This window comes from Ranitomeya variabilis, chromosome 4 (assembly GCF_051348905.1).
Source record: "Ranitomeya variabilis isolate aRanVar5 chromosome 4, aRanVar5.hap1, whole genome shotgun sequence".
Taxonomy (NCBI): Eukaryota; Metazoa; Chordata; class Amphibia; order Anura; family Dendrobatidae; genus Ranitomeya; species Ranitomeya variabilis.
The window spans coordinates 581,170,815-581,197,823 of NC_135235.1; the positions used below are offsets into that span (position 1 = coordinate 581,170,815).

Consider the following 27,009-nt stretch of genomic DNA (forward strand, 5'->3'; position numbering starts at 1 on the left):
ACAGTACATGTCACAGTATATAGCACAGTACACAGTATACAGCACAGTATATAGCACAGTACACAGTATACAGCACAGTACACAGTATACAGCACAGTATAGTACCACACAGTATACAGCACAGTACACAGTATACAGCACAGTACACAGTATACAGTACACAGTATACAGCACAGTACACATATATACGCTACACTCGGGCAGTGACTGACGTGGAGCCGCAGCGCTGAGTTCGGAAGTGAATGGGGGCGGGACGCATGCGCAGTGCAGCTCTGGCAGTGTCTCTGTCCCCGGGTCCCTCCCGTGTGTGTCCCGGTCCCCGGTCCCTCCCTCCCTCCTTCCCTCCCGGTACCGGCTCCATCCCCCCCACCCCCAGCCAGGCGGATGTGCTTCAGGAAGCGACCGGGCTCCGGTGCTGCCCAGATTGTAAGTAGCAGCTGCCCAGCGGATGGGAGATCAGTGCATGGGGCTCCGGGAGGGGGTCCCCGAATCCTTCCCGCAGCCCGCACCGGCATACGGGTCACCGAGTGCGGGGGATTCTCGACCAGGGTGAAAGATGTGACTGTGCTCCCACTAACCATCCAGACTTATACTAAACCTCCTTCCCCTGCATCCTAAAACTACCCCCATTCCGGGCACAGAGACATTACTGCTCTGTACACCCAGCCTTACATACACTGTGCCCCCAAACTACCCCCATTCCGGGCACAGAGACATTACTGCTCTGTACACCCAGCCTTACATACACTGTGCCCCCAAACTACCCCCATACCGGGCACAGAGACATTACTGTTCTGTACACCCAGCCTTACATACACTGTGCCCCCAAACTACCCCCATTCCGGGCACAGAGACATTACTGCTCTGTACACCCAGCCTTACATACACTGTGCCCCCAGACTACCCCCATACCGGGCACAGAGACATTACTGTTCTGTACACCCAGCCTTACATACACTGTGCCCCCAAACTACCCCCACACCGGGCACAGAGACATTACTGTTCTGTACACCCAGCCTTACATACACTGTGCCCCCAAACTACCCCCATACTGGGCACAGAGACATTACTGTTCTGTACACCCAGCCTTACATACACTGTGCCCCCAAACTACCCCCACACCGGCCACAGACACATTACTGCTCTGTACACCCAGCCTTACATACACTGTGCCCCCAAACTACCCCCACACCGGGCACAGACACATTACTGTTCTGTACACCCAGCCTTACATACACTGTGCCCCCAAACTACCCCCATACCGGGCACAGAGACATTACTGCTCTGTACACCCAGCCTTACATACACTGTGCCCCCAAACTACCCCCACACCGGGCACAGAGACATTACTGTCATGTACACCCAGCCTTACATACACTGTGCCCCCAAACTACCCCCACACCGGGCACAGAGACATTACTGCTCTGTACACCCAGCCTTACATACACTGTGCCCCCAAACTACCCCCACACCGGGCACAGAGACATTACTGCTCTGTACACCCAGCCTTACATACACTGTGCCCCCAAACTACCCCCACATCGGGCACAGAGACATTACTGCTCTGTACACCCAGCCTTACATACACTGTGCCCCCAAACTACCCCCACACCGGGCACAGAGACATTACTGCTCTGTACACCCAGCCTTACATACACTGTGCCCCCAAACTACACCCATACCGGGCACAGAGACATTACTGCTCTGTACACCCAGCCTTACATACACTGTGCCCCCAAACTACCCCCACACCGGGCACAGAGACAGTACTGCTCTGTACACCCAGCCTTACATACACTGTGCCCCCAAACTACCCCCACACCGGGCACAGAGACAGTACTGCTCTGTACACCCAGCCTTACATACACTGTGCCCCCAAACTACCCCCACACCGGGCACAGACACATTACTGCTCTGTACACCCAGCCTTACATACACTGTGCCCCCAAACTACCCCCACACCGGGCACAGACACATTACTGTTCTGTACACCCAGCCTTACATACACTGTGCCCCCAAACTACCCCCATACCGGGCACAGAGACATTACTGCTCCGTACACCCAGCCTTACATACACTGTGCCCCCAAACTACCCCCACACCGGGCACAGAGACAGTACTGCTCTGTACACCCAGCCTTACATACACTGTGCCCCCAAACTACCCCCATACCGGGCACAGAGACATTACTGCTCTGTACACCCAGCCTTACATACACTGTGCCCCCAAACTACACCCATACCGGGCACAGAGACATTACTGCTCTGTACACCCAGCCTTACATACACTGTGCCCCCAAACTACACCCATACTGGGCACAGAGACATTACTGCTCTGTACACCCAGCCTTACATACACTGTGCCCCCAAACTACCCCCACACCAGGCACAGAGACATTACTGTCATGTACACCCAGCCTTACATACACTGTGCCCCCAAACTACCCCCACACCGGGCACAGAGACATTACTGCTCTGTACACCCAGCCTTACATACACTGTGCCCCCAAACTACCCCCACACCGGGCACAGAGACATTACTGCTCTGTACACCCAGCCTTACATACACTGTGCCCCCAAACTACCCCCACACCGGGCACAGAGACATTACTGCTCTGTACACCCAGCCTTACATACACTGTGCCCCCAAACTACACCCATACCGGGCACAGAGACATTACTGCTCTGTACACCCAGCCTTACATACACTGTGCCCCCAAACTACCCCCACACCGGGCACAGAGACAGTACTGCTCTGTACACCCAGCCTTACATACACTGTGCCCCCAAACTACCCCCACACCCGGCACAGAGACAGTACTGCTCTGTACACCCAGCCTTACATACACTGTGCCCCCAAACTACCCCCACACCGGGCACAGAGACATTACTGTTCTGTACACCCAGCCTTACATACACTGTGCCCCCAAACTACCCCCACACCGGGCACAGAGACATTACTGTTCTGTACACCCAGCCTTACATACACTGTGCCCCCAAACTACCCCCACACCGGGCACAGAGACATTACTGTTCTGTACACCCAGCCTTACATACACTGTGCCCCCAAACTACCCCCACACCGGGCACAGAGACATTACTGCTCTGTACACCCAGCCTTACATACACTGTGCCACATACACTGTGCCCCCAAACTACCCCCACACCGGGCACAGAGACATTACTGCTCTGTACACCCAGCCTTACATACACTGTGCCCCCAAACTACCCCCACACCGGGCACAGAGACATTACTGTTCTGTACACCCAGCCTTACATACACTGTGCCCCCAAACTACCCCCACACCGGGCACAGAGACATTACTGCTCTGTACACCCAGCCTTACATACACTGTGCCCCCAAACTACACCCACACCGGGCACAGAGACATTACTGCTCTGTACACCCAGCCTTACATACACTGTGCCCCCAAACTACCCCCACACCGGGCACAGAGACATTACTGCTCTGTACACCCAGCCTTACATACACACATAACCCCAAAATGTGCACATTAGAGAGCTGACTACCCTGCCTACTTTTTTATCCCAACAGGACCCTTGCAACCCAAATTACACCACGCTGGGCCCATGAGAGACACTACTACCACCCTGTGTGGCCATCTATGCATACACTGTGTCCTCCCACCTGTGCACAAATCTACACCTACACAAGAGAGACTTAACTTCCCTTCATGCCACCTTACCTCACGCTGTACCCCCTGTTCCTCTGACTACCCCACACTGGGCATGAGAGAGACCTTATCACCCTGAATGTCGCTTATACACACAATTACCCCCCTCGTGTCCTAAACTTCCCCTGCACTGTCCATATGCCCCAATCTACCCTCACTGTGCGCTAGGCAGACATTACTACCCTCTGGGTCACTTACACACGTACACTACATCCTGCATGTGAAAATCCCCTCATACGGGCACTCCAGAGACATTAGTACCCTCCATGTCACTTATACACTGTAGCCCCTGCATCCCAATCTACCCCCCACAATACTCCGCAGGTATTACTACCTTCAGTGCTACGCATACCTACACAGTACCCCTGTGCCCCAAACTATGCCCTAACTGCTCACAGGAGGCATCCCTTCTGCGTACATAATCCCCCGCTCACAGGGAATACACTAATACCCTCTGTGCCCACCACTAAGCCTACCCGCTGGCATAATGCCAGGCATTGGTACTGGGCCTGCCATCCTGTACCTTGCACCCTCTGTATTACCACTCCAGGCACGAGAGACGCCATGCCACTTACCTATCCCTGTACTACAGCTTCCTATGACCCCTGCACCAGGCCTGGAGGCGTCTCTACCCCTCTCCCACCCAAGTACTCTCAGAACAGTCATTACCTCCCACCCTTCCCCCACATGCCATAAATTCTCCGGAGTCTCGTCCATGCCAACCTATATTCTAGCCCAAAAAGTCACCTACTAGATCCACACTGCACCCTAACATACCCCCAAAACTACTTCTGCGGGTCACCATAGTGGCTTGGTGGTTTTTATCTCAGTCCTGGTAGACCCCTAAGTTATGCAGTGTTCCTCGGGGTATGTGGCTGGGATGGGGTGTAGAGATTTTGAGACCTCCATCATCATCACTACCAGCCAATCATAAGTTAGTAGCCCCCAGGACCTCTATAACCCCCTCCCATCAGATCCTGGGCCTGTGTACAGGGACTTGCAGCTTGTAGTGGGGAGGCATCTCATTTTGGCGCGTATGATGCAATGTATAGGTGTGTGTGGTACATGTACCAGAATGGAGACCATCATTGTGCTCATACATTTATACCGTGATGACCCCCCCATTATTTAGTTTTTTCCTTTTATTGTTTTCCAGTGTTCAGGGTCCTAAAGCCTCTTGTTTTATTTTCTTACATTCTTCATATAAAAACTAGGGGTTAACCTGGAAGCCTCTATACGTAGTGTCTGAGCTGTGAGGGTCCGATGATGTCCTACGTGGTGCGGTGCCTACATGTGAGTGTAGTGCCCACCTATGGGCAGCGCGGGCAGTTTTTGTGCACGTCCATGTGCGCAGGTGGGGGAGGCTGTAGTGCGTCGGGTGAAGCAGTTAATTGTCCCGGTGCCTTGTTGTGTATACAGCGCCGTGTTGTGCAGGAGGCGAAGTGTTGGACCTCGCAGTGTTTTGGGTTGAAACTTAATAAGTAGCAATTTACGGAAATCTCCAACCGGCGCCAATGGGGTTTTATCCAAATTGAAAATCAGTAAATGGCCGCCGTATGTCAATAGTATCCCAGGATCTGATAAATGCTTGAAAGTTCCCTTTTAGGAATAATATTTGACCCCTTTGCACTATTACTAATTTAGCACATTTATTGATCAGGTATAAGTACGGTGCTCCATAGGGACCAAAGACAAGAAGAGTGCGGCCCTTTGCTCCATGTTATAATGTCCTCCATACTCTGCCGCTCCTTTCTATAAAAATGGAGAAACGTCCTAGATGCACTGACAACTCAGACCATACAATCTAGAATCAGCACCCCCTACTGGTAATACATGAAAGCACTTTTGACTTATGGATCTGTTCTATAGAAGTGCGATTGCTTGGGACCTAGTAGCAGGTAGGGTAGGCCTTCTATTTTTTGTGTTTGGGGTCAAACCCATTGACTTAGGTAGGATCTGACGTTCAAGTGGCCTTCAGGGTCTGGACCTGTAGTCATTTCAGAGTTTGGACCCGAGAATCAGGGCTGTGGAGCCGGTAAGCCAAACCTCCGACTTCTTAATTTCCCTTTGTCCTGGCCCCACAGCCTTGGTCACTACTGAACATGTACATAAAGTGCAGCACAGATTCATCTCCACAGCACTGGTCAATACTGAGCATGTGCATAAAGTGCAGCACAGATTCATCTCCACAGCACTGATCACTACTGAGCATGTACATAAAGCGCAGCACAGACTCATCTCCACAGCACTGGTCACTACTGAGCATGTACATAAAGCACAGCACAGACTCATCTCCACAGCACTGGTCACTACTGAGTATGTACATAAAGTGCAGCACAGACTCATCTCCACAGCACTGGTCACTACTGAGCATGTGCATAAAGTGTAGCACAGATTCATCTCCACAGCACTGGTCACTACTGAGTATGTACATAAAGTGCAGCACAGATCCATCTCCACAGCACTGATCACTACTGAGCATGTACATAAACTGCAGTACAGATTCATCTCCACAGCACTGCTCACTACTGAACATATATATAAAGTGCAGCACAGATTCATCTCCACAGCACTGATCACTACTGAGCATGTACATACAGTGCAGCACAGATTCATCTCCACAGCACTGGTCACTTCTGAGTATGTACATAAAGTGCAGCACAGATTCATCTCCACTAAAAGCCAAGGTCCTTAGATCAAGAACACAACAGACATTTATAGGACATTTCATAACTTTCCCAGATTCTTATGAAAACACTTACAGCACATCCTGCATTGTACTACTGTGCCCAATGTATTTTATATTTCAGGAGTTAGTCCATTTTGTACCGTTTCCACCAAAAAGGAAACAAACACCAACTCCTCAGCTCTGCCGAGAATCATGTGACTCTTCAGGGTCTGGGCCCTAGAATCCTAGAGTCACACGGTCCTTCAGGGTCTGGGCATGAGAATTATGTGGCCCTTTGGGTTCTGGGCCCAGGAATTGCATGGCCCTTTGGGGTCTGGGCCTGAGAATCTTGTGGCCCTTTGGTGTCCGGGCCCGAGCATCGCATGGCCCTTTGGGTTCTGCACCCAAGAATTGTATGGTTCTTTGGAGTCTAGGACCTAGAATCATGGCACCTTTTGGAACCTTGGCCTGAGATTCATTTTGCTCTTTAGTGTCTGAGCTGGAAACTCTTAATGGCCTACTGGGCCGGAGTCTGTAATAGACAGAAACGTTGGCTGTCCTTTTCTGGTACTCACGCGCTGATGTGTTAATATAAATGACATATGATAATTGCTCTTATGTCCTCTACTTTTACTGGACAACCCCTTTAACTAAACCACGAGCGCCAACCAGACCTCACTCATTGCAGTTTTGGACAGATCTTGGTGGTACATAAAGCAATATATTTCCTGCAGACTTGTCAGGGGGTGGCTTTGGGCACAGGGGTCCTAGGTGGTAACTCTGTACCCACATGACAGACTATGGGTGAGGGAGTTGCACTTTCGTGGTCTGTTCTCTGGAAGTTTCCTGTTTCTTGCCTCTACAGTCGGTGCTCAGTCGAGTGGAGTGTTAACTCTTTCAGAACCTTATCTGTCTTGATTGGCAGAGGTTGTCAGGCTCACAGGTAGCTTAGGATGGTCCTGCATGTGACCACCGGGCACTTCATGGTGAAACCAGCACACTCACAGGACGCCCTGAGGAGCACGCTGACAATCGAGGTTTTGGGGTCTGGCCTTTTTTTTTTTTTTTTTTTGGAAAGTTCCTGTAATGGGGGCCGTTATTGGTTATCACTCAGGATCTGCTGGATACGAATAAATCTGTTTTAGACTTCAGAGTTTAGCATGGAAATATTCCTGACATACTTTGTGTTACTGAGAAAGTCGTCATTTTTACGACATGAGAGGGGAAGATATTTCTCGCCCATCATATGGGGAACTGCCGGAATGTAAGAGGATCAAAAGGCAATATTCGCACATTATGTAAACCATATAAAGGGCCATTGAGAACTGTCCACTCATCCCTCCGCCGATAAATAGATTTTAATTTCACCCTTTAAAATAGACGGTGGTGCGTCACGAGGCGACTTCCTGTCTGATGTTATCCGTTACGTCAGGCGGAGGGTTTCTGGGCGTATTGTGTGATACGGTTTATTACAGGGGTCTTCTAGTATTAGATTAGTAGCCCAGTCCCTGTATAATATCGGGGTCTGCAGCTCTCTAATATTCTTCATATATCAGTTGGTCACTGTTTTTAAGATCTCTGCTTGCTGTCAATGAAGACTGTCAGCCTAAACAGCATGGTCCTATGAGGATGGGCTTAGGCGCACACAATTTCACCCCTTTTAATCTGCACATAAGGCTGCATTCACACCCCCGTATTGTGGGTCTGAGTGCCGTCCATGGAAAAACGGACAGCACTCGGATTAATCTTGTGTAATTGGGCTGTTCCGATAACTGTTATAATACACAGACAAAATATCAGCGGGAAAAAATCTTGGCATGTGTCTTCCCTCCCGTATTTTGGATGAGACTCGCCTATACAAGTCTATGAGTCCGCAAAAAAATCGGATCCCATTCGAACCACCATATGGCCTCCGATGTTTCTGGATGCACCGCCATTATTAACATAGGAAACTGTATTTGATCTTTTAAATGTTTTTTCTCTGCTGATGGATGTGATACAGGTGACCGTACAGAGGGAAATTCTCCATTGTTTTACTAGATGAAAATTTGGATGATTTTTTTTCCTTATTCACTTGTGTGGTCTTAGTGTAAGGGCTCACTCCGATGTCCCATTTTTTCGTGTTTTTGAGGGATAACACTCGTACCTGTAGTAGTCTATGGGGCTGTACTTCACATGTTCCTCCAACCTTGTGGTCCACAAAAAAGCACAGAGCCCTGTCCCCGATATTGATCCTAGTGTCGAATCCAAATCACCAATGCAAGTCTATGGGGTCCTTGAAAAAATGTGACATTTGAGTGCTGTCTGTGTTTCATGTACATGTTTGATAGGTTTTGTTTTTTGTTTGCTTCTCTTTCAAGAAAAACTTACGAATCTTTGAATAAAATCTCATGGCAAAAGGTGATGAAGCTCTGAATAAAATCACTAGGACCGGACCGGTTTTCTAATCTGAACGAGCCCTTACTCGGGTGGATTTTGTTTTGGATTTGAAGTAATATCTGTGGATGGATTTGTGACTCATTGACAACCCGATCAGATCTTTTGGATTAAGAAGATGATCCGTATATTGGCCGCACAGTCTGTCCTCGCCTTGCCCCGAGTTTTGGTGATCTGGCCCCTTTCGATGTCGTGGTGTTGACATGTGACCACTGCTCATCATCTCTTGACCCAACGTACAGGAACCCACCAAGGAATCCTCAGACAAGATGGAGAATTAGGGTTCTAATTGTGGTGCTCTTCCATCATCTTGTGGGGGGTATCGTGGGTTATATATATTTCTGTGAAGGAGGAAGACGAGGACAATAATGGACTGAACAAACCTGAGAAGTTTCAGCAGAACAGGAAACGGTCACTTTGTATTGCGCAGGGAAGGAAGAGGTAGAGGAACTTTCTCAAGAGCTTGCAATTGATCCACAGCTGGATCAGGCTCTGTATTCTTCTTACTGTGAAAAAAGGAGGAAACTGCATTGTCTGTGGCGTGAATGTGCGAGGGAGGAAGCGGTCGGGTCTGTGCATTGTTCACGTACCACCGCGCACACAGGACGGTGTTGTGAAGGATTCTTCTCAGCCCTTTCTTTGTTCTATCTGCTCCTTGTAAAGCTGAGTGACTAGATATAAATACTTTATGGGCTGTCACCCAGCTTTCCCAGAGCCCTGCAAGGCAAATCTACCTGGTTACGTGCAACCCAGGAGCAGGAGATGCTAAACTGGACAGATTTGGCTTTCAGGGATGTGGTAAAGCAGGTTGAAAACCAATATGACTGTTGTTCCAGTTTCTAACGCAGCTTGTTGCCACCTGCCTCTGTCCCTATGGATGACTGACCGCCCTAGGTGTTACCCTACCGCAACCATTAGTGGTCAGCAGCAGATACTGCGCCCCAGTCACGGGACAGTCCGCCGGGTGTTTTTGTACATGTTCGCTGTGCACTGGTTTCGCTCTGTAGCGGAAGTTTAGTTGTCAGGAAGTTGCATTCTCACCACAGGATGTCATAATCACTTCTCTTCCACACCCTTAGTGTTCCTATTCTCTCCCATCCCTCAGCCGGGGTGAGAACTGTGGCCGGCAGCAGTCTCTGTGCTCTCCTCAATGGGCATCGGAGAACGGGGGCAACAGATGCATCCACTGGGAGAGCAGTCCATGGGATGCAAGGTGGGTGATCGTCATTGTCTTCACAGGATTGAGGGGCTCAGCATGGTTCACGGACAAGTGAGATGGATTTGCATAAGGTGCCACAGACCTAGAATCTAGATGGAGGTCTGCAGGTGGCTTGAGCTATATAGGACAGTGGTTTCTTGTGTGATACTTTGTGTATGACTTTAAGGCTACATACAGATGATGCAGTGCTGTGTTTGTTACATGCAGGGCTGTGGAGTCAGTCGTCATCCATTTTGGTGGAGTTGGTATAAAATGGACCAAGTCCGACTTGTAAAATACATAATATATTGGGTACAGTAGTACAATGTCTGTTCTGTTCCTAATCTAAGGGTCTCGGCTTGTAGTTGAGATGAATCTGTGCTGCACTTTATGCACATGCTCAGTAGTGACCAGTGCTGTGGAGATGAATCTGTGCTGCACTTTATGCACATGCTCAGTAGTGACCAGTGCTGTGGAGATGAATCTGTGCTGCACTTTATGCACATGCTCAGTAGTGACTGGTGCTGTGGAGTCGGGAGTCAGAGGTTTGGCTTAGGCTACTTTCACACTAGCGTCGTTTGGAATACGTTGCAATGCGTCGTTTAGGAGAAAAAACGCATCCTGCAAAGTTGTCTGCAGGATGCGTTTTTTCCCCGTAGACTTACATTAGCGACGGTTGCGTCGTGTTTTGGCGGACCGTCGGCACAAAAAAAGTTACATGTAACATTTTTTTGTGCGTCGTGTCCGCCATTTCCGACCGCGCATGCACGGCCGGAACTCCGCCCCTCCTCCCCGGACCTTACAATGGGGCAGCAGATGCGTTGAAAAACTGCATCCGCTGCCCCCGTTGTGCTTTAATTTCACAGCATGCGTCGGTACGTCGCCCGACGCACTGCGACGGGCCCGTACCCACGCTAGTGTGAAAGTAGCCTTACTGACTCCACAGCCCTGGTTACATGTGGATGTAGCAGTGCTACAGTTGTTACATTCTGTGGGACTACATTGTATTGCTTTGTAATAATGTATGCACCTTTGGAAAACTGCTGATGACGCAGTGATATCTCAGTATGAGTTGTGCTGGATGTGACAGTTATGTTGCATCTTACAAATTCAGCCCCACTACGTGTTCGAAAGGTCTTAGAGTCAATATAATGCCCAAACAATGTAGTGCTGAGTAACGATAAAGCAGTATTTATATCGTCAATTTGAGTAAAATGACATAGAACACATCATAAAATAACACGTAGTGCCAAATGACATCTTCAGCCCAGCTGCCCCTGCCCGACTTGACGTTGCTGCCCCTGTTTGACATTGCTGCCCCTGCCCAACTTGACTCGGCTTCACCTGTCCGACTCGTCTGCACTGCCCGACTCGTCTGCACCTGCCCGACTCGTCTGCACCTGCCCGACTCGGCTGCTCCTGCCCGACTCGGCTGCTCCTGCCCGACTCTGCTGCACCTGCCCGACTCTGCTGCACCTGCCCGACTCGGCTGCTCCTGCCCGACTCTGCTGCACCTGCCCGACTCGGCTGCACCTGCCCGACTCGGCTGCTCCTGCCCGACTCGGCTGCTCCTGCCCGACTCTGCTGCACCTGCCCGACTCTGCTGCACCTGCCCGACTCTGCTGCACCTGCCCGACTCTGCTGCACCTGCCCGACTCGGCTGCACCTGCCTGACTCGGCTGCACCTGCCCGACTCGGCTGCACCTGCCTGACTCATCTGCTCCTGCCCGACTCGGCTGCACGTGCCCGACTCGGCTGCACCTGCCCGACTCGTCTGCTCCTGCCCGACTCGTCTGCTCCTGCCCGACTCTGCTGCACCTGCCCGACTCTGCTGCACCTGCCCGACTCTGCTGCACCTGCCCGACTCTGCTGCACCTGCCCGACTCGGCTGCACCTGCCCGACTCGTCTGCTCCTGCCCGACTCGTCTGCTCCTGCCCGACTCGTCTGCTCCTGCCCGACTCTGCTGCACCTGCCCGACTCTGCTGCACCTGCCCGACTCTGCTGCACCTGCCCGACTCGGCTGCACCTGCCCGACTCGGCTGATCTTGCCGACTCGGCTGCTCCTGCACGACTCGGCTGCTCCTGACTGACTCGGCTGAACCTGACTGACTTGGCTGAACCTACCTGACTCGGTTGCATCGGCCCAACTCAGCTCTGCTGTACCTGCCCGTCCCGGCTGCACCTGCCCAACTCAGCCCTGCTGCACCTGCCCAACTCAGCTCTGCTGCAACTGCCCAACTTAGCTCTGCTGCACCTGCCCATCCCGGCTGCACCTGCCAAACTCAGCTCTGTAGTGCTGCAACTGCCCAACTCAGCTCTGCTGCACCTGCCCGCCCGGCAGCTCTGCTTCATTTGCCAAACCCCAGTGTAGTAATACCTTGTAAATTAATCACTACTAGATTTTCGCTAGTGAACTGCTACAGAGCCGGTCTCTGGTTCACGAGTCTGCAGGGAGGGCTGGAAATTTGGGGGAAGTTGTCGGCACTGTGTTTTTCAGGGGCTTCCTCTTATCAGCTTGGGCTGTTTCATTTTCATGTTCCGCCATTTATATCTGCAGTAGTATAGGCGAGGTGAGTTGGCTATTTGGTTTGGCCATTGAGATGTTGGTACCGCATTCCCACGTCACATCTAATGATCTCATATGGCGTCTCAGCGATTCGGGAATATAGAGTCACAAATGTTTCCAAATGAGGCGCTGGTCTCCGGTCACACGCGACTTTCTTGCCACGGTGGGAATATGACTACAATCCGGCTGTCGTACAGAAGGGGCACAAATGGTTTAGGGCCTCACAACTTGTCGCGTGACACGTCACAACTCAGGAGGAAGGACTACTGTGAGCTGTGTGACATGATGAGCCCTGACTAACCCAGCTCTGCTTCATCTGGGAGGAAAATAAATCTGATCAGTGAATTATTTCTGCACTTTGTGAACATGGCCCAATTCTCAGACTCCTTCTTGCACTCAGTACCTGAGACCACCCAAGGGATTCCTCTGAGACCACCAATATTACTCCCAACTTCCTTCTGTGCCCCGCGGCCAACCTTCCATCACGGGGCGAGTGCACTTGATACAGCGGCCTCCATAAGACGCCTGTCTGGTTTGGGTGGCGCTGTCCTATCCACCCATGGTGTGCACCCTATAGATGACACTCTTTAAAGGGCACCTGCCTCTTAAAGTGTTAAATGATGCAAAATTTAGAATAGCAGAAAACATGAAAATGGGTTAACTTTTTTTTCTGTAAGAGGAAGCTGTGCAAGTTCCTCTTGCTATTAGCGGTCTAGGATCACAAAGATAAGTTTCCAGTCCAGGGTTGGCAGCGTGACGGGTAACGCCAGTAGCAGACATGACGACCAATCAAATGTGTTTCTGTTGGGTTCTTTTTCGTCCATTTTAAGCAAATGCGTCAACCTGTTCCTTGTTCTGGATCTTTTCCCGACTGTATTTTTATTGCAGTTTTTAGTGGAAGATGTAAACGGAGAATAGGACTTGTCCTGTCAAATCTGCCAGTTGGCTGCGTTACTTGCAGGTGGCTGAAGAAGTAAGCTCCGCCCCTTTGACTCCTGACTGTTTCTTAGGCGTTAGGGCTGAGGGGAAGTGCGTCATGTGACTTCTCGCCTCTGAGAAAGATCACCGAGGGTCGAGGCTTATCTGTTGCCACTTACAAGGAGCTGTCCCATGGGATGCCATGTTTTTATCTGTAATTTTATAGGTGGCACTGGGTAACGATTTGACTTGGAAACTTGTGGGTCATGCGGAGCGGCTCTGCACCTTCACACAATGATTTACTGTGATCTTTTGTAAGTTACGTTTGGGTGATTTGCATAGATTAGGTCGAAATTTTCATAGGGGGCGATAAAAAGGCCGATGGTTGTGTGACAGGACAGAAGTTTCCATTAGACATCGCCGGCGTCTTCCAAGAAGGATGAGTAGCCGGTGTATGTACTGTGGCTCTACGGTAAGGCATCCCTAAGTAGGGGCGGCTGGGGGGTCCACACGTGAGAGGGGCTTCATCATTGCCTCTGCAGGTTCTTTTTTATGCTGGTTGCTGGCCATGATGTCAGGAGAATGGAAAGCTGAAGACTTGGATATTTCTTGGACATCCAGATGGAAAGGCAATGCACAGTTTGGCATCAAGTTCTGGAGTGAACTGGAGGTTGTCTAACATTTTCCGTGAGTGGAGGACGTGTCTAGACAAAGGCGTATTGTGCCCAATATCTGGGGATGGGTTTCCAAGAACCTTGTGTCGTAGCCCAGAATCCTCAAGTTCTGTCATTTATTGTCTCACTAAAGATCACGTCGTACCACAGCGGAGCTCGGGTCCGGGCGGCTCTTATTAGGGGCAGGCTTTCACACAGATAATGTTTATTTCCCTGTTTTAAACCGAAAAATGACACTTGGGGTGCAGGATAATGACAACTAGGGTACAGGACACTGACACTGACACTTGGGGTACAGGATAATGACACTGACACTTGGGGTACAGGACGATGACACTGACACTTGGGGTACAGGACAGTGACACTTGGGGTACAGGACAGTGACACTGATACTTGGGGTACAGGACGATGACACTGACACTTGGGGTACAGGATAATGACACTGACACTTGGGGTACAGGACAGTGACACTTGGGGTACAGGACAGTGACACTGATACTTGGGGTACAGGACGATGACACTGACACTTGGGGTACAGGATAATGACACTGACACTTGGGGTACAGGACAGTGACACTTGGGGTACAGGACAGTGACACTGATACTTGGGGTACAGGACACTGACACTGACACTTGGGGTACAGGACAATGACACTGACACTTGGGGTACAGGACACTGACACTTGGGGTACGGGACAGTGACACTGACACTTGGGGTACAGGATAATGACACTGACACTTGGGTACAGGATAATGACACTGACTCTTGGGGTACAGGACAGTAACACTGACACTTGGGGTACGGGACAGTGACACTTGGGGTACAGGATAATGAAACTGATACTTGGGGTACAGGACAGTGACACTGACACTTGGGGTACAGGACAATGACACTGACACTTGGTGTACAGGACACTGACACTTGGGGTACAGGATAATGAAACTGATACTTGGGGTACAGGACAGTGACACTGACACTTGGGGTACAGGACAATGACACTGACCCTTGGGGTGCTGGACAATGACACTGACACTTGGGGTACAGTACAGTGACACTGACACTTGGGGTACAGGATAATGACACACCTATACTTGGGGTACAGGATAATGAAACTGATACTTGGGGTACAGGACAGTGACACTGACACTTGGGGTACAGGACAATGACACTGACACTTGGGGTACAGGATAATGACACTGACACTTGGTGTACAGGACAGGGACACAGTGACACTTGGTGTACAGGACACTGACACTTGGTGTACAGGATAATGACACTGACACTTGGTGTACAGGACACTGACACTTGGGGTACAGGATAATGAAACTGATACTTGGGGTACAGGACAGTGACACTGACACTTGGGGTACAGGATAATGACACTGACACTTGGGTACAGGATAATGACACTGACTCTTGGGGTACAGGACAGTAACACTGACACTTGGGGTACGGGACAGTGACACTTGGGGTACAGGATAATGAAACTGATACTTGGGGTACAGGACAGTGACACTGACACTTGGGGTACAGGACAATGACACTGACACTTGGGGTGCTGGACAATGACACTGACACTTGGGGTACAGGATAATGACACTGACACTTGGGGTACAGGACAGGGACACAGTGACACTTGGGTACAGGACAGGGACACAGTGACACTTGGTGTACAGGACACTGACACTTGGTGTACAGGATAATGACACTGACACTTGGTGTACAGGACACTGACACTTGGGGTACAGGATAATGAAACTGATACTTGGGGTACAGGACAGTGACACTGACACTTGGGGTACAGGACAATGACACTGACCCTTGGGGTGCTGGACAATGACACTGACACTTGGGGTACAGTACAGTGACACTGACACTTGGGGTACAGGATAATGACACACCTATACTTGGGGTACAGGATAGTGAAACTGATACTTGGGGTACAGGACAGTGACACTGACACTTGGGGTACAGGACAATGACACTGACACTTGGGGTGCTGGACAATGACACTGACACTTGGGGTACAGGATAATGACACTGACACTTGGTGTACAGGACAGGGACACAGTGACACTTGGTGTACAGGACAGGGACACAGTGACACTTGGTGTACAGGACACTGACACTTGGTGTACAGGATAATGACACTGACACTTGGTGTACAGGACACTGACACTTGGGGTACAGGATAATGAAACTGATACTTGGGGTACAGGACGATGACACTGACACTTGGGGTGCTGGACAATGACACTGACACTTGGGGTACAGTACAGTGACACTGACACTTGGTGTACAGCACAGTGACAATGACACTTGGGGTATGGGACAGTGACTCTTGGGTACAGGATGACACATTGACATTTGGGGGTGACCCTGGGGGTACAGAACAGCAGCACTGAAACCTGGGGTTTCGGACAATAGCACTTGAGCACATGGGGTACACAGCAATGGTGGGTCTCCAGCTAATGTTGATTCTCTCCCTCAGTACACAGGGCCTGACCCCAGCGAGTCTCCCATGTCACGATATGACAGGAAGCAGCCCACCCGGAACCACCGGTCCAATCCCTGCTGCCTCTGCTGGTGTTGCTGCTGCAGCTGCTCCTGGTGAGTGGCGGTGTTGTAGCCTCTTTCCACTTTCTTCTGTGTCTCATATACCCCAGCACTCACTATTAACTCCGTAGTGGCCTTTCTGCCCTCCGTGCCCCGACGTATCTAAGGGATTTTAATTCCTCTTATTTCCTTTCGAGGAATGAAGATCGCAACAGACGCAGGCGATTATCTCGAGACACCAAACTGGAGCCGGTATCTCACTGCGAGGTCTGGTAAGTTGGGCAGAGAAGAGGTTACAGATGGAGAGTCGCCTAGTGGAGGGCTTCTGAGGAGCAGCACAGAGTATTTCAGAAGAGAACTCTGTGGGGGACAGTGAAAGTGAGGACAGGCCATTGTCACCAGAGGGAAAAGAGGCTGCAGATTTGTAGCGTAAGGAGCGGGGTTCTCAAGCAGCACAGAGTATTTAAGCTTGAGCCTATAGGGTAATTGAGGTCGGGTGACTACTGATGACTGATGATTTGTCTCAAATGTCCTCATTTTATAGCTCAAAACCGTCCTCAGAAGAGGTGCACAGCTGGGGTCATTCATTCGAGAAGCTGATGAAGAACCCGGCCGGTCGCAACGTGTTTCGGGAGTTTCTCCGCACAGAGTACAGTGAGGAGAACATGCTGTTCTGGCTGGCGTGTGAGGAGCTGAAGAAGGACAACAGTAAGCACAGCACCGAGGAGAAGGCACGCACCATCTACGAGGATTATATCTCCATCCTGTCACCAAAAGAGGTACCAGCTCTCACTAAAAGCAAGCTCCATGGACTGATCGTGACCTGTACTCCATTCACAACCAAAGCTGCACTCAGGCTGACAGAATCCAAAGTGCAGCCACTGGTACCTGGACTGCAGCTCTGGATGTGACTGGAGTATAACACATTATGTAATCCAGATCAATGCAAAATAAGGAAAGAAGCAAACGTGAACGAACATTACATGGCAATTTAAAAGGTTTGTCCCCTTTTTTGTAGCCAAAAGTAGCTTCATACTTAAGGGGGTATTCCCATCTCCAAGATCCTATCTCAATATGTAGTAGGTGTAATAATAATAATAATATTAGCAAATACCTCCACTTAGAAATGTTAGAATTAGTTCTTCTGACTAGCTGTGTCCCTTACCCCGTGTGCAGGGCATTGCAGTAGCTTAGGTATCCATGGTTAGGACCGCTCACATACAGTAGTGACAGTTAGTAGTTAGTGGTCTTTACCATAGATACCTAAGATGCTGCAATGCCCTGCACATGGGGTAAGTGACCTAGCAAATCAGATTAACTATACTACATTTCTTATTAGAGATACTGGCTAATATTACTATTATTACACCTACTACATATTGAGATAGGATCCTGGAGATGGGAATAAAGTATAATAATAATATGCAGTTGTGAAACATTTGCATATTGTGTCTGAATATGGATTTTGCATTCAAATCGCAGACAGAGTACATTGTGTCTTCGGCGTGTGTACGCTCGGGTACTACAGCGACACTCCAGAGTTGTTTGGGGACACATCTCTTCTTTCCTGTTGTTTTTTTTTTTTTTTCCCTCGTTCCACATTGAGCTGTTTGTTATTCAGCTTCGTGAATCATTACAAAGCCTAGAAAACATCGACCAGTGAAAGGAACGGCTCGTCCTTGGGTCGGCCATAGTCAGATCAATCAGGGGAATGGAATTGGCAGTCTCTTCTGCCCTCTTGTGGCCATTTAACTAACTGCTCATAATTCCCTGGATAGATTGACTGTAACAGGGTGATTTGTGCCTCTTAAAAGATAAAAAAAAAAATTAAGACCTACACATCTTTTATTAAATTATGTTCAGTTTGTTTTATTAATCAATTTTAAAAATACAAAAAAGAAGCATTCCATACGACCAAATATATTATGACCAAATAAGTCACGCAGGACTTCACAAAACTTGTCATGATAACAAGTCGCTCCATATTGCAGCTGCAAAAAAGAAACTTCCATCCTACAAATATTAACCATCTCGGCAAACCATTCTGACATTAGGGGAGTGTGGGTAGTTTCCCAATGTCTTGGAATGACTGACGGCGCTGCAGTTAAATAAAATCAGAGACTATCTTTCTTTTGAGAACCAATTGAGGAGGGAAAAGAGAAAGAAGAGCAATCTTAGGGCTGAACTCCAAACTCCTACCCGTAACCAAAGAGTACTTTGAAAAAACCTTTTCCCAGAATGGCTTGATTCTGCAATCCCACCATATATGTATCATATTACCTCTATCTCTTCCACATCGCCAACATGTCAGGAACAGATGGAAAAATAGCATGCAATTTTGAGGGTTAATGATACAATCTTGTAATAATTTTATAGTTTTTTTTTCCTGGGCAGGACAAGCGATTGATAATTTATGGGTAAATAGAAATCCTTTCTCCCACTCTGACTGAGATTCCCCAGGTTCCCGTTTCCATGCCAAATGATAGCCCATTTTCCCCCTGCATTCCTCTCTGATTAGGTAGCTGTATATAACTAAAATCTCATGTTAGGTATTTTTTATTAAATTAATGTATAAGTGCACAAATACGCTATGTGGTCAATATACAAACCTATACTCACACTATACATCTGCACATTGCAATTAAAGAGACATGGACTCCAATATTGCTGTAAAGGTTAAAAACGTAAGGTACTTACCGAATATGCTCGAGTATATGCCGACCTTAGTATAAGCCGAGGCACCTACTTTTGCTACAGAAAACTGGGTAAGCTTATTGACTCGAGTATAAACCAGATATGCATTGTCCCCTCATCCCTGTGCTGTCCCGGTATGTGGATCCCCCATCCTGTCCTGGTATGTAGCTCCCCTTGTTGTATGTGCATGGATCCCACATTGCTCAGCTCCCCTGGTCCCCCATTGCTCAGCTCCCCCGATCCCGCATGGCTCGGCTCCCCCCGCTCCCGCATGGCTCGGCTCCCCAGGTCCCGCATGGCCCGGCTCCCCAGGTCCCGCATGGCTCGCCTCCCCAGGTCCCGCATGGCTCGCCTCCCCAGGTCCCGCATGGCTCGGCTCCCCAGGTCCCGCATGGCTCGGCTCCCCAGGTCCCGCATGGCTCGGCTCCCCAGGTCCCGCATGGCTCGGCTCCCTCCCCAGGTCCCGCATGGCTTGGCTCCCCAGCTCTTCTGTTAGCCAGCGGCTGCAGCTGTCACTGTGCCACAGCCGACGGCTCCTGTCATCCGCTGCTCCGCCGGCTTTTTGGACCTTGACTTGTGTAAAAAATTGTGCCAAATTCCAAAAGTGCAAAAGTCATTCCACCACCTCAAGGTGTACTTAAATATGGATGGCATTTATCAACTTATGAGTGCTACTTGTAATATGTTGCCATGTAGCCCTTGTCTTATACTGACCCTTTGCGTACAAGAACATAACTCCTGTAATACTGCTGTGTGCATGAATATAACTACTATAATACTGCCCCGATGTACAAGAGTATAACTACTATAATACTGTCCCCTATGTACAAAAATATAACTACTATAATACTGCCCCTATGTACAAGAATATAACTACTATAATACTGCCTTTATGTACAAGAATATAATTACTATAATACTACTCCTATGTACAAGAATATAACTACTATAATACTGTCCCCTATGTACAGGAATATAACTACTATAATACTGTCCCCTATGTACAAGAATATAACTACTATAATACTGCCTTTATGTACAAGAATATAACTATTATAATACTGCCCCAATGTACAAGAATATAACTACTATAATACTGCTCCTATGTACAAGAATATAACTACTATAATACTGCCCCCTATGTACAAGAATATAACTACTATAATACTGCCCCCTATGTACAAGAATATAACTACTATAATACTGCTCCTATGTACAAGAATATAACTACTATAATACTGCCCCTATGTACAAGAATATAACTACTATAATACTGCCCCTATGTACAAGAATATAACTACTATAATACTGCCTTTATGTACAAGAATATAATTACTATAATACTACTCCTATGTACAAGAATATAACTACTATAATACTGCCCCTATGTACAAGAATATAACTACTATAATACTGCCTTTATGTACAAGAATATAACTACTATAATACTACTCCTCTGTACAAGAATATAACTACTATAATACTGCCTTTATGTACAAGAATATAATTACTATAATACTACTCCTCTGTACAAGAATATAACTACTATAATACTGTCCCCTATGTACAGGAATATAACTACTATAATACTGTCCCCTATGTACAAGAATATAACTACTATAATACTGCCCCCTATGTACAAGAATATAACTACTATAATACTGCCTTTATGTACAAGAATATAACTACTATAATACTGCCCCCTATGTACAAGAATATAACTACTATAATACTGCTCCTATGTACAAGAATATAACTACTATAATACTGCCCCTATGTACAAGAATATAACTACTATAATACTGCCCCTATGTACAAGAATATAACTACTATAATACTGCCTTTATGTACAAGAATATAACTACTATAATACTGCCCCCTATGTACAAGAATATAACTACTATAATACTGCTCCTATGTACAAGAATATAACTACTATAATACTGCCCCTATGTACAAGAATATAACTACTATAATACTGCCTTTATGTACAAGAATATAATTACTATAATACTACTCCTATGTACAAGAATATAACTACTATAATACTGCCCCTATGTACAAGAATATAACTACTATAATACTGCCTTTATGTACAAGAATATAACTACTATAATACTGCCCCCTATGTACAAGAATATAACTACTATAATACTGCTCCTATGTACAAGAATATAACTACTATAATACTGCCCCTATGTACAAGAATATAACTACTATAATACTGCCTTTATGTACAAGAATATAATTACTATAATACTGCCCCCTATGTACAAGAATATAACTACTATAATACTGCTCCTATGTACAAGAATATAACTACTATAATACTGCCCCTATGTACAAGAATATAACTACTATAATACTGCCTTTATGTACAAGAATATAATTACTATAATACTACTCCTATGTACAAGAATATAACTACTATAATACTGCCCCTATGTACAAGAATATAACTACTATAATACTGCCTTTATGTACAAGAATATAACTACTATAATACTGCCCCCTATGTACAAGAATATAACTACTATAATACTGCTCCTATGTACAAGAATATAACTACTATAATACTGCCCCTATGTACAAGAATATAACTACTATAATACTGCCTTTATGTACAAGAATATAATTACTATAATACTACTCCTCTGTACAAGAATATAACTACTATAATACTGTCCCCTATGTACAAGAATATAACTACTATAATACTTCCCCCTATGTACAAGAATATAACTACTATAATACTGCCTTTATGTACAAGAATATAACTATTATAATACTGCCCCAATGTACAAGAATATAACTACTATAATACTGCTCCTATGTACAAGAATATAACTACTATAATACTGCCCCCTATGTACAAGAATATAACTACTATAATACTGCCCCCTATGTACAAGAATATAACTACTATAATACTGCCCCCTATGTACAAGAATATAACTACTATAATACTGCTCCTATGTACAAGAATATAACTACTATAATACTGCCCCTATGTACAAGAATATAACTACTATAATACTGCTCCTATGTACAAGAATATAACTACTATAATACTGCTCCTATGTACAAGAATATAACTACTATAATACTGTCCCCATGTACAAGAATATAACTACTATAATACTGTCCCCATGTACAAGAATATAACTACTATAATACTGCTCCTATGTACAAGAATATAACTACTATAATACTGCTCCTATGTACAAGAATATAACTACTATAATACTGTCCCCTATGTACAAGAATATAACTACTATAATGCTGACCCTATCTACAAGTATGTAAGCACTGTTATACTGCCCTCTGGTGTTCCTGTGTATGCACTGACTTGCTTTTTTTCGCTCCCTGCAGGTCAGTCTAGATTCTCGGGTTAGAGAAGTGATCAACCGACGGATGCAGGAGCCTTCCTCTCACACGTTTGATGACGCTCAGTTGCAGATTTACACCCTGATGCACAGAGACTCGTACCCACGATTCCTTAATTCGGGCATTTACAAATCCCTCCTGCAGAACATTTCACGCTCCAGCTCGGAGTCGTAGGTTGGGACCGCTCCAGGGGCTGCAGGGACAGATCCAAAGGCACATTTTATAGAAGCTGTTGGGAGCAAGAAGGGGCCAATAGCGGGACAGATGGCGCAGGTCCTCTTTCCTCCAGTCACTTTACGAGCTCCAGCCTGCCTCAGAATACGGAACGGCACGAAGCCTCAGCTTCGGCAGCTTGGAGAGCTCTGAACGCCGCCTTCACCTCAGCCTCTCCTGACCTCCCACCGCCCCTCTGTCCACTGTAGACTGTGCGCAGGAAGACAAAGGGGTCTTAGGTACTGTATGGGGGGAACTTACCTCAGGACTGAAATACTACTGAACTCCCCAGGGGGGTCCTGAGAGGGGTCCCAATATTTCATATTGCCTTTCGTGGTGGATAGGGCTAGGTATGGGAGCTTGGAGGGGTAGTGTGTTTTAGGACCTCCCAGCTTTGCAGTTCAGTACTGGAAGGATTAGAGATCGGGAACTGCTCCGGCACCCCCTCCTTGTTCAGTGTCTGCAATGGCAGAGACATATTCAGAGGGGGAGGTACGATTTTACTCAACTATTGGGGATTCCTACGAGGTTTGATTTTACATTTCTGAGTGTTGGGGAGTGGGTGTTAGGTTCATCTGGTTGATATTGGGGGGAGGGTGGGCAACAGTCTCCTGCTTTGGATACGTATACATTATATTACACATGATACACAATTTGCCAACAACATGCAAGGGGGGAGGGGGCGTCTGTTTACAGTGTGGAAACGATGAAGCCCTATTACTTTGTGCAGAGACGTCGTTCGAGGATCGGTACCATAATCTGCCTCCTTATGGAATATTCATTCGTTAATGGGGTTTATATCAGGTTTGGGGGAGGGGGTTTTGTCACCCCCCACCCCTCCTGCTTGCCAAAACTTCCTGAAGCTACCAAATACTCCAGCACTCCTCAAGCAGATGTGATGTCACCGTCTAACAGTGTTACTTTTCTTTCAACACCTCCATGGAAATTTTAACAGACTTTTTATAAAAATATATATATGTGCAAATATATATATTATATCTATATAACATGATGTGGCTTTTATGTGTAATCCTGGAGACAAATGCGCTGCCTTGTCTGTTCACGCCCTCTGCTGGTGCACAAGGAAACTGCAGCCTATCTGGTCTGCGCCATGCTTCTTATATTCTTTGTATTACAGCTCCCTCTGGTGGTCATTGATATATATTCACTATGTTATAGCGCCCACTGCTGGTCAACAATATATATTCCCCATTTTATACTCTGCTGGTTAGCAATATGTATATATTCTCTAGGATACAGCTGCCAATGCTGGTCAGCAATATGAATGTTATCAATACAATGGATGGCAACAAGAACAAACAAACCAAGCCAGGTATATCACTCGAATTAAGGATCTCCACACTACGATTTGCCTACTTTGGACACATTATTCGAAAAAAGCAATTACTGGAGAAGGACATCATGGTGGGAAGAATAGAAGGAACAAAAGGAAGAGGAAGACCAACAACCCGACACTTGATACAATCAAGATATAACGGCGGGGGGAAGACCCTGGCAGACTTATCTAGGTTTGCACAAGATGGATCCTTCTACAGATCGTTCATCCTTCAAGTGACCATGGCTAGAGATCGAGCCGAAGGCGCTTAATAATAATGTTATAGCTCCCTCTGCTGGTCAGCAATATGTAGTCATTTCACCACTGACACAAATTTTGGCTTTCACATTTTGCTCTTTCAGTGTTTCAAGATCTTTAAGTTGAATCATTCTATGGTTACTGAAGGACAATTATCAGCATCTTAATAACTTTATACACTTTAATTGTCAGTTGCTGCAAAGACTCAATTTACAGTGCTGTCTCTTATTTTTCATGATGTCTGCCCTTCATCCAGCAGCTGGATAACAACTTCTGGGCCAAATCCTGACTGATGACCGCCCATTCTTGTCTCGTTTACCACCATTTCTGGGGTTTTGGTTGTCCTTCAACGTTTTGAGGATTGACCACAGGTTCTCAATGGGATTGAGATCCGGGAACTTTCCTTTCCATAGATCCAAAATGTTAATGTTTTGTTCACCGAGCCACTTAGTTATCACTTTTGCCTTGTGTCATGTTCTCCATTTTGCTGGAAAAAGCATTGTTGATCATCAAATTCATCCTGGATGGTTGGGAGAAGTTTCTCTTGGAGGATATTAGATCCCATTCTTTATTCATGGCTGTGTTCTTGGGACAATTTGTGAGTGAGCCCCTCCATGGATGAGAAGCCCCCACACATGAACGGTCTCAGGGTGCTTTACTGTTGGCAGACACAGGACTCATGTCAACACTTGTACTTCTCCAGACAGTCATTCAACAAGATGTCCAAAATAGTCTGAGGTGGCTTCATCAGAAAAAATAACTCCCCATCCTCATCCTCAGTAGTCCAATCTATGTACTTCCTGCAAAGTTATTTTCTCTGATGAAGCCCCTTCAGACTGCTTGGAACACCTGTATTAATAAGTGTCCAGAAAAGCAAAGGTGAACGCTACCATGAGTCCTGTATCTGCCAACAGTAAAGCACCCGGAGACAATTCATGTGTGGGGGCTTCTCGTCCATGGAGGGGGCTAACTCACAATTTTGCCTATAAACACGGCCATGAATATAGAATGGGATCTAACATCCTCCAAGAGTAACTTCTCCCAACCATCCAGGAGCAATTTGGGGATGAACAATGCTTTTTCCAGCATGATGGAGACCATGTCACAAGACAAATGTGATAATTAAGTGAACAAAACACTGACATTTTGGGTTCATGACCAGGTAACTCCCCAGATGTCAATCCCATGGAGAACTTGTGATCGATCCTCAAAAAGTGGAGCAACAAACAAAACCCAAAAACTGAATAAACTCCAAGCACTGACCAGACAAGAATGGGCGGTCATCAGTCAGTATTTGGCGCAGAATCTGATATCCAGCCGCGAAGGGCAGAAGTCTGGAAAAATAAGGGCCAACACTGTAAATATTGAGTAGTTCTATAAACTGTATGTATTTGTCAATAAAAGTGTAAAAACTTATGAAATGCCAGTGACCGTAGCATCATCTGACTAAAAGAGCTAAAAAAATGTGTACCATATATTCCCAATGTTATAGCTCCACAACTGACATGAGAAGTGAATAACACTGTGTTAAAAGGGTTGTCTGATCCAAATCAATAAGTCTGTAGTCACTCTGTGTGACTGCAGACTTCTGAATCCCCCCAGCGCACGCTCTGCGGGGATTCACTGGTTACTGAGTCAGTGACTGGAGGGTATGTATGCGTTATACATGCTCTTGGGTAGAAGCTGTCTAGAGGGTGCAGCCTCGCTCCATACACTTGTAGTGAGCGAGGCTGCGCCTTGTCTAGGCATGCGGGCTGTCCAGTGGGTGAGGCCAGCTAGAGGGTGCGGCCTCACTCCATACAAGTGTATGGAAGCAAGGCCACACCCACTAGCCAGGAATATGTATAACGCATAAACATCTCCGGGTCCGGGTCAGAAACTGGCGAATTCCCACAGTGCATGTACTGTAAGTCTGCAGTCACACAGAGTGATTACAGACTTATCATTTTGGACCAGACATCCCCTTTAAAGGCTCTTTTTAGGCTGCGTTCACACATTGTTTTGTCGTGATTTTTGAAAATTGCGATAAAACGTTACGATTCTACCACGATTGCAGAAAAAAAGCACAACTGTCATAACGTGAACATAACCTTGGGGTGAGATATTTCAGGTAGCAAGTGATTAATCAGCTCTTGATATTTAGGTTGTGAAAGCTGGAAAAATAGGCAAGCTCAAGAGTCTGATCAACTTTACAGAGGGTAAAAATGTGATGACTAGGTCAGAGTATCTCCAAAATGGCAGGTCTTATGGGGTGTTCCTGATATAAAGTGGTTAGTACCTACCTACAGTGAGGAAAGAAAGAACTGGTAACAATGGATTATAGGCTCCCAAGGCTTAATAATAATGCATGTGGGGAGCAAAGTCTGGTCCGATCCCACAGGAGAGCTATTATTGCATAAATTGCTGAAA

At 47.0% G+C, this 27,009-nt stretch overlaps 1 protein-coding gene across 3 annotated transcripts; it reads left to right on the top strand.

The window, feature by feature from the left end:
• The first annotated feature begins 215 nt into the window (after positions 1 to 215).
• On the top strand, positions 216 to 24,013 carry RGS19 (regulator of G protein signaling 19). 3 transcript variants are annotated; one of them, XM_077252963.1, is made up of 6 exons: positions 269 to 426; positions 8,723 to 9,239; positions 16,648 to 16,766; positions 16,910 to 16,984; positions 17,257 to 17,491; positions 22,779 to 24,013. In XM_077252963.1, exons 3-6 carry the CDS (start codon positions 16,678 to 16,680, stop codon positions 22,965 to 22,967), a joined length of 588 nt encoding a protein of 195 aa, XP_077109078.1. In that variant the 5' UTR covers positions 269 to 426; positions 8,723 to 9,239; positions 16,648 to 16,677; the 3' UTR covers positions 22,968 to 24,013. The 3 variants fall into 3 exon arrangements, with proteins under 3 accessions (XP_077109077.1, XP_077109078.1, XP_077109076.1); XM_077252962.1 differs by lacking the exon at positions 8,723 to 9,239 and having other exon boundaries at positions 216 to 426; XM_077252961.1 differs by lacking the exons at positions 269 to 426; positions 8,723 to 9,239 and adding an exon at positions 9,855 to 10,011.
• Positions 24,014 to 27,009: the final 2,996 nt, after the last annotated feature.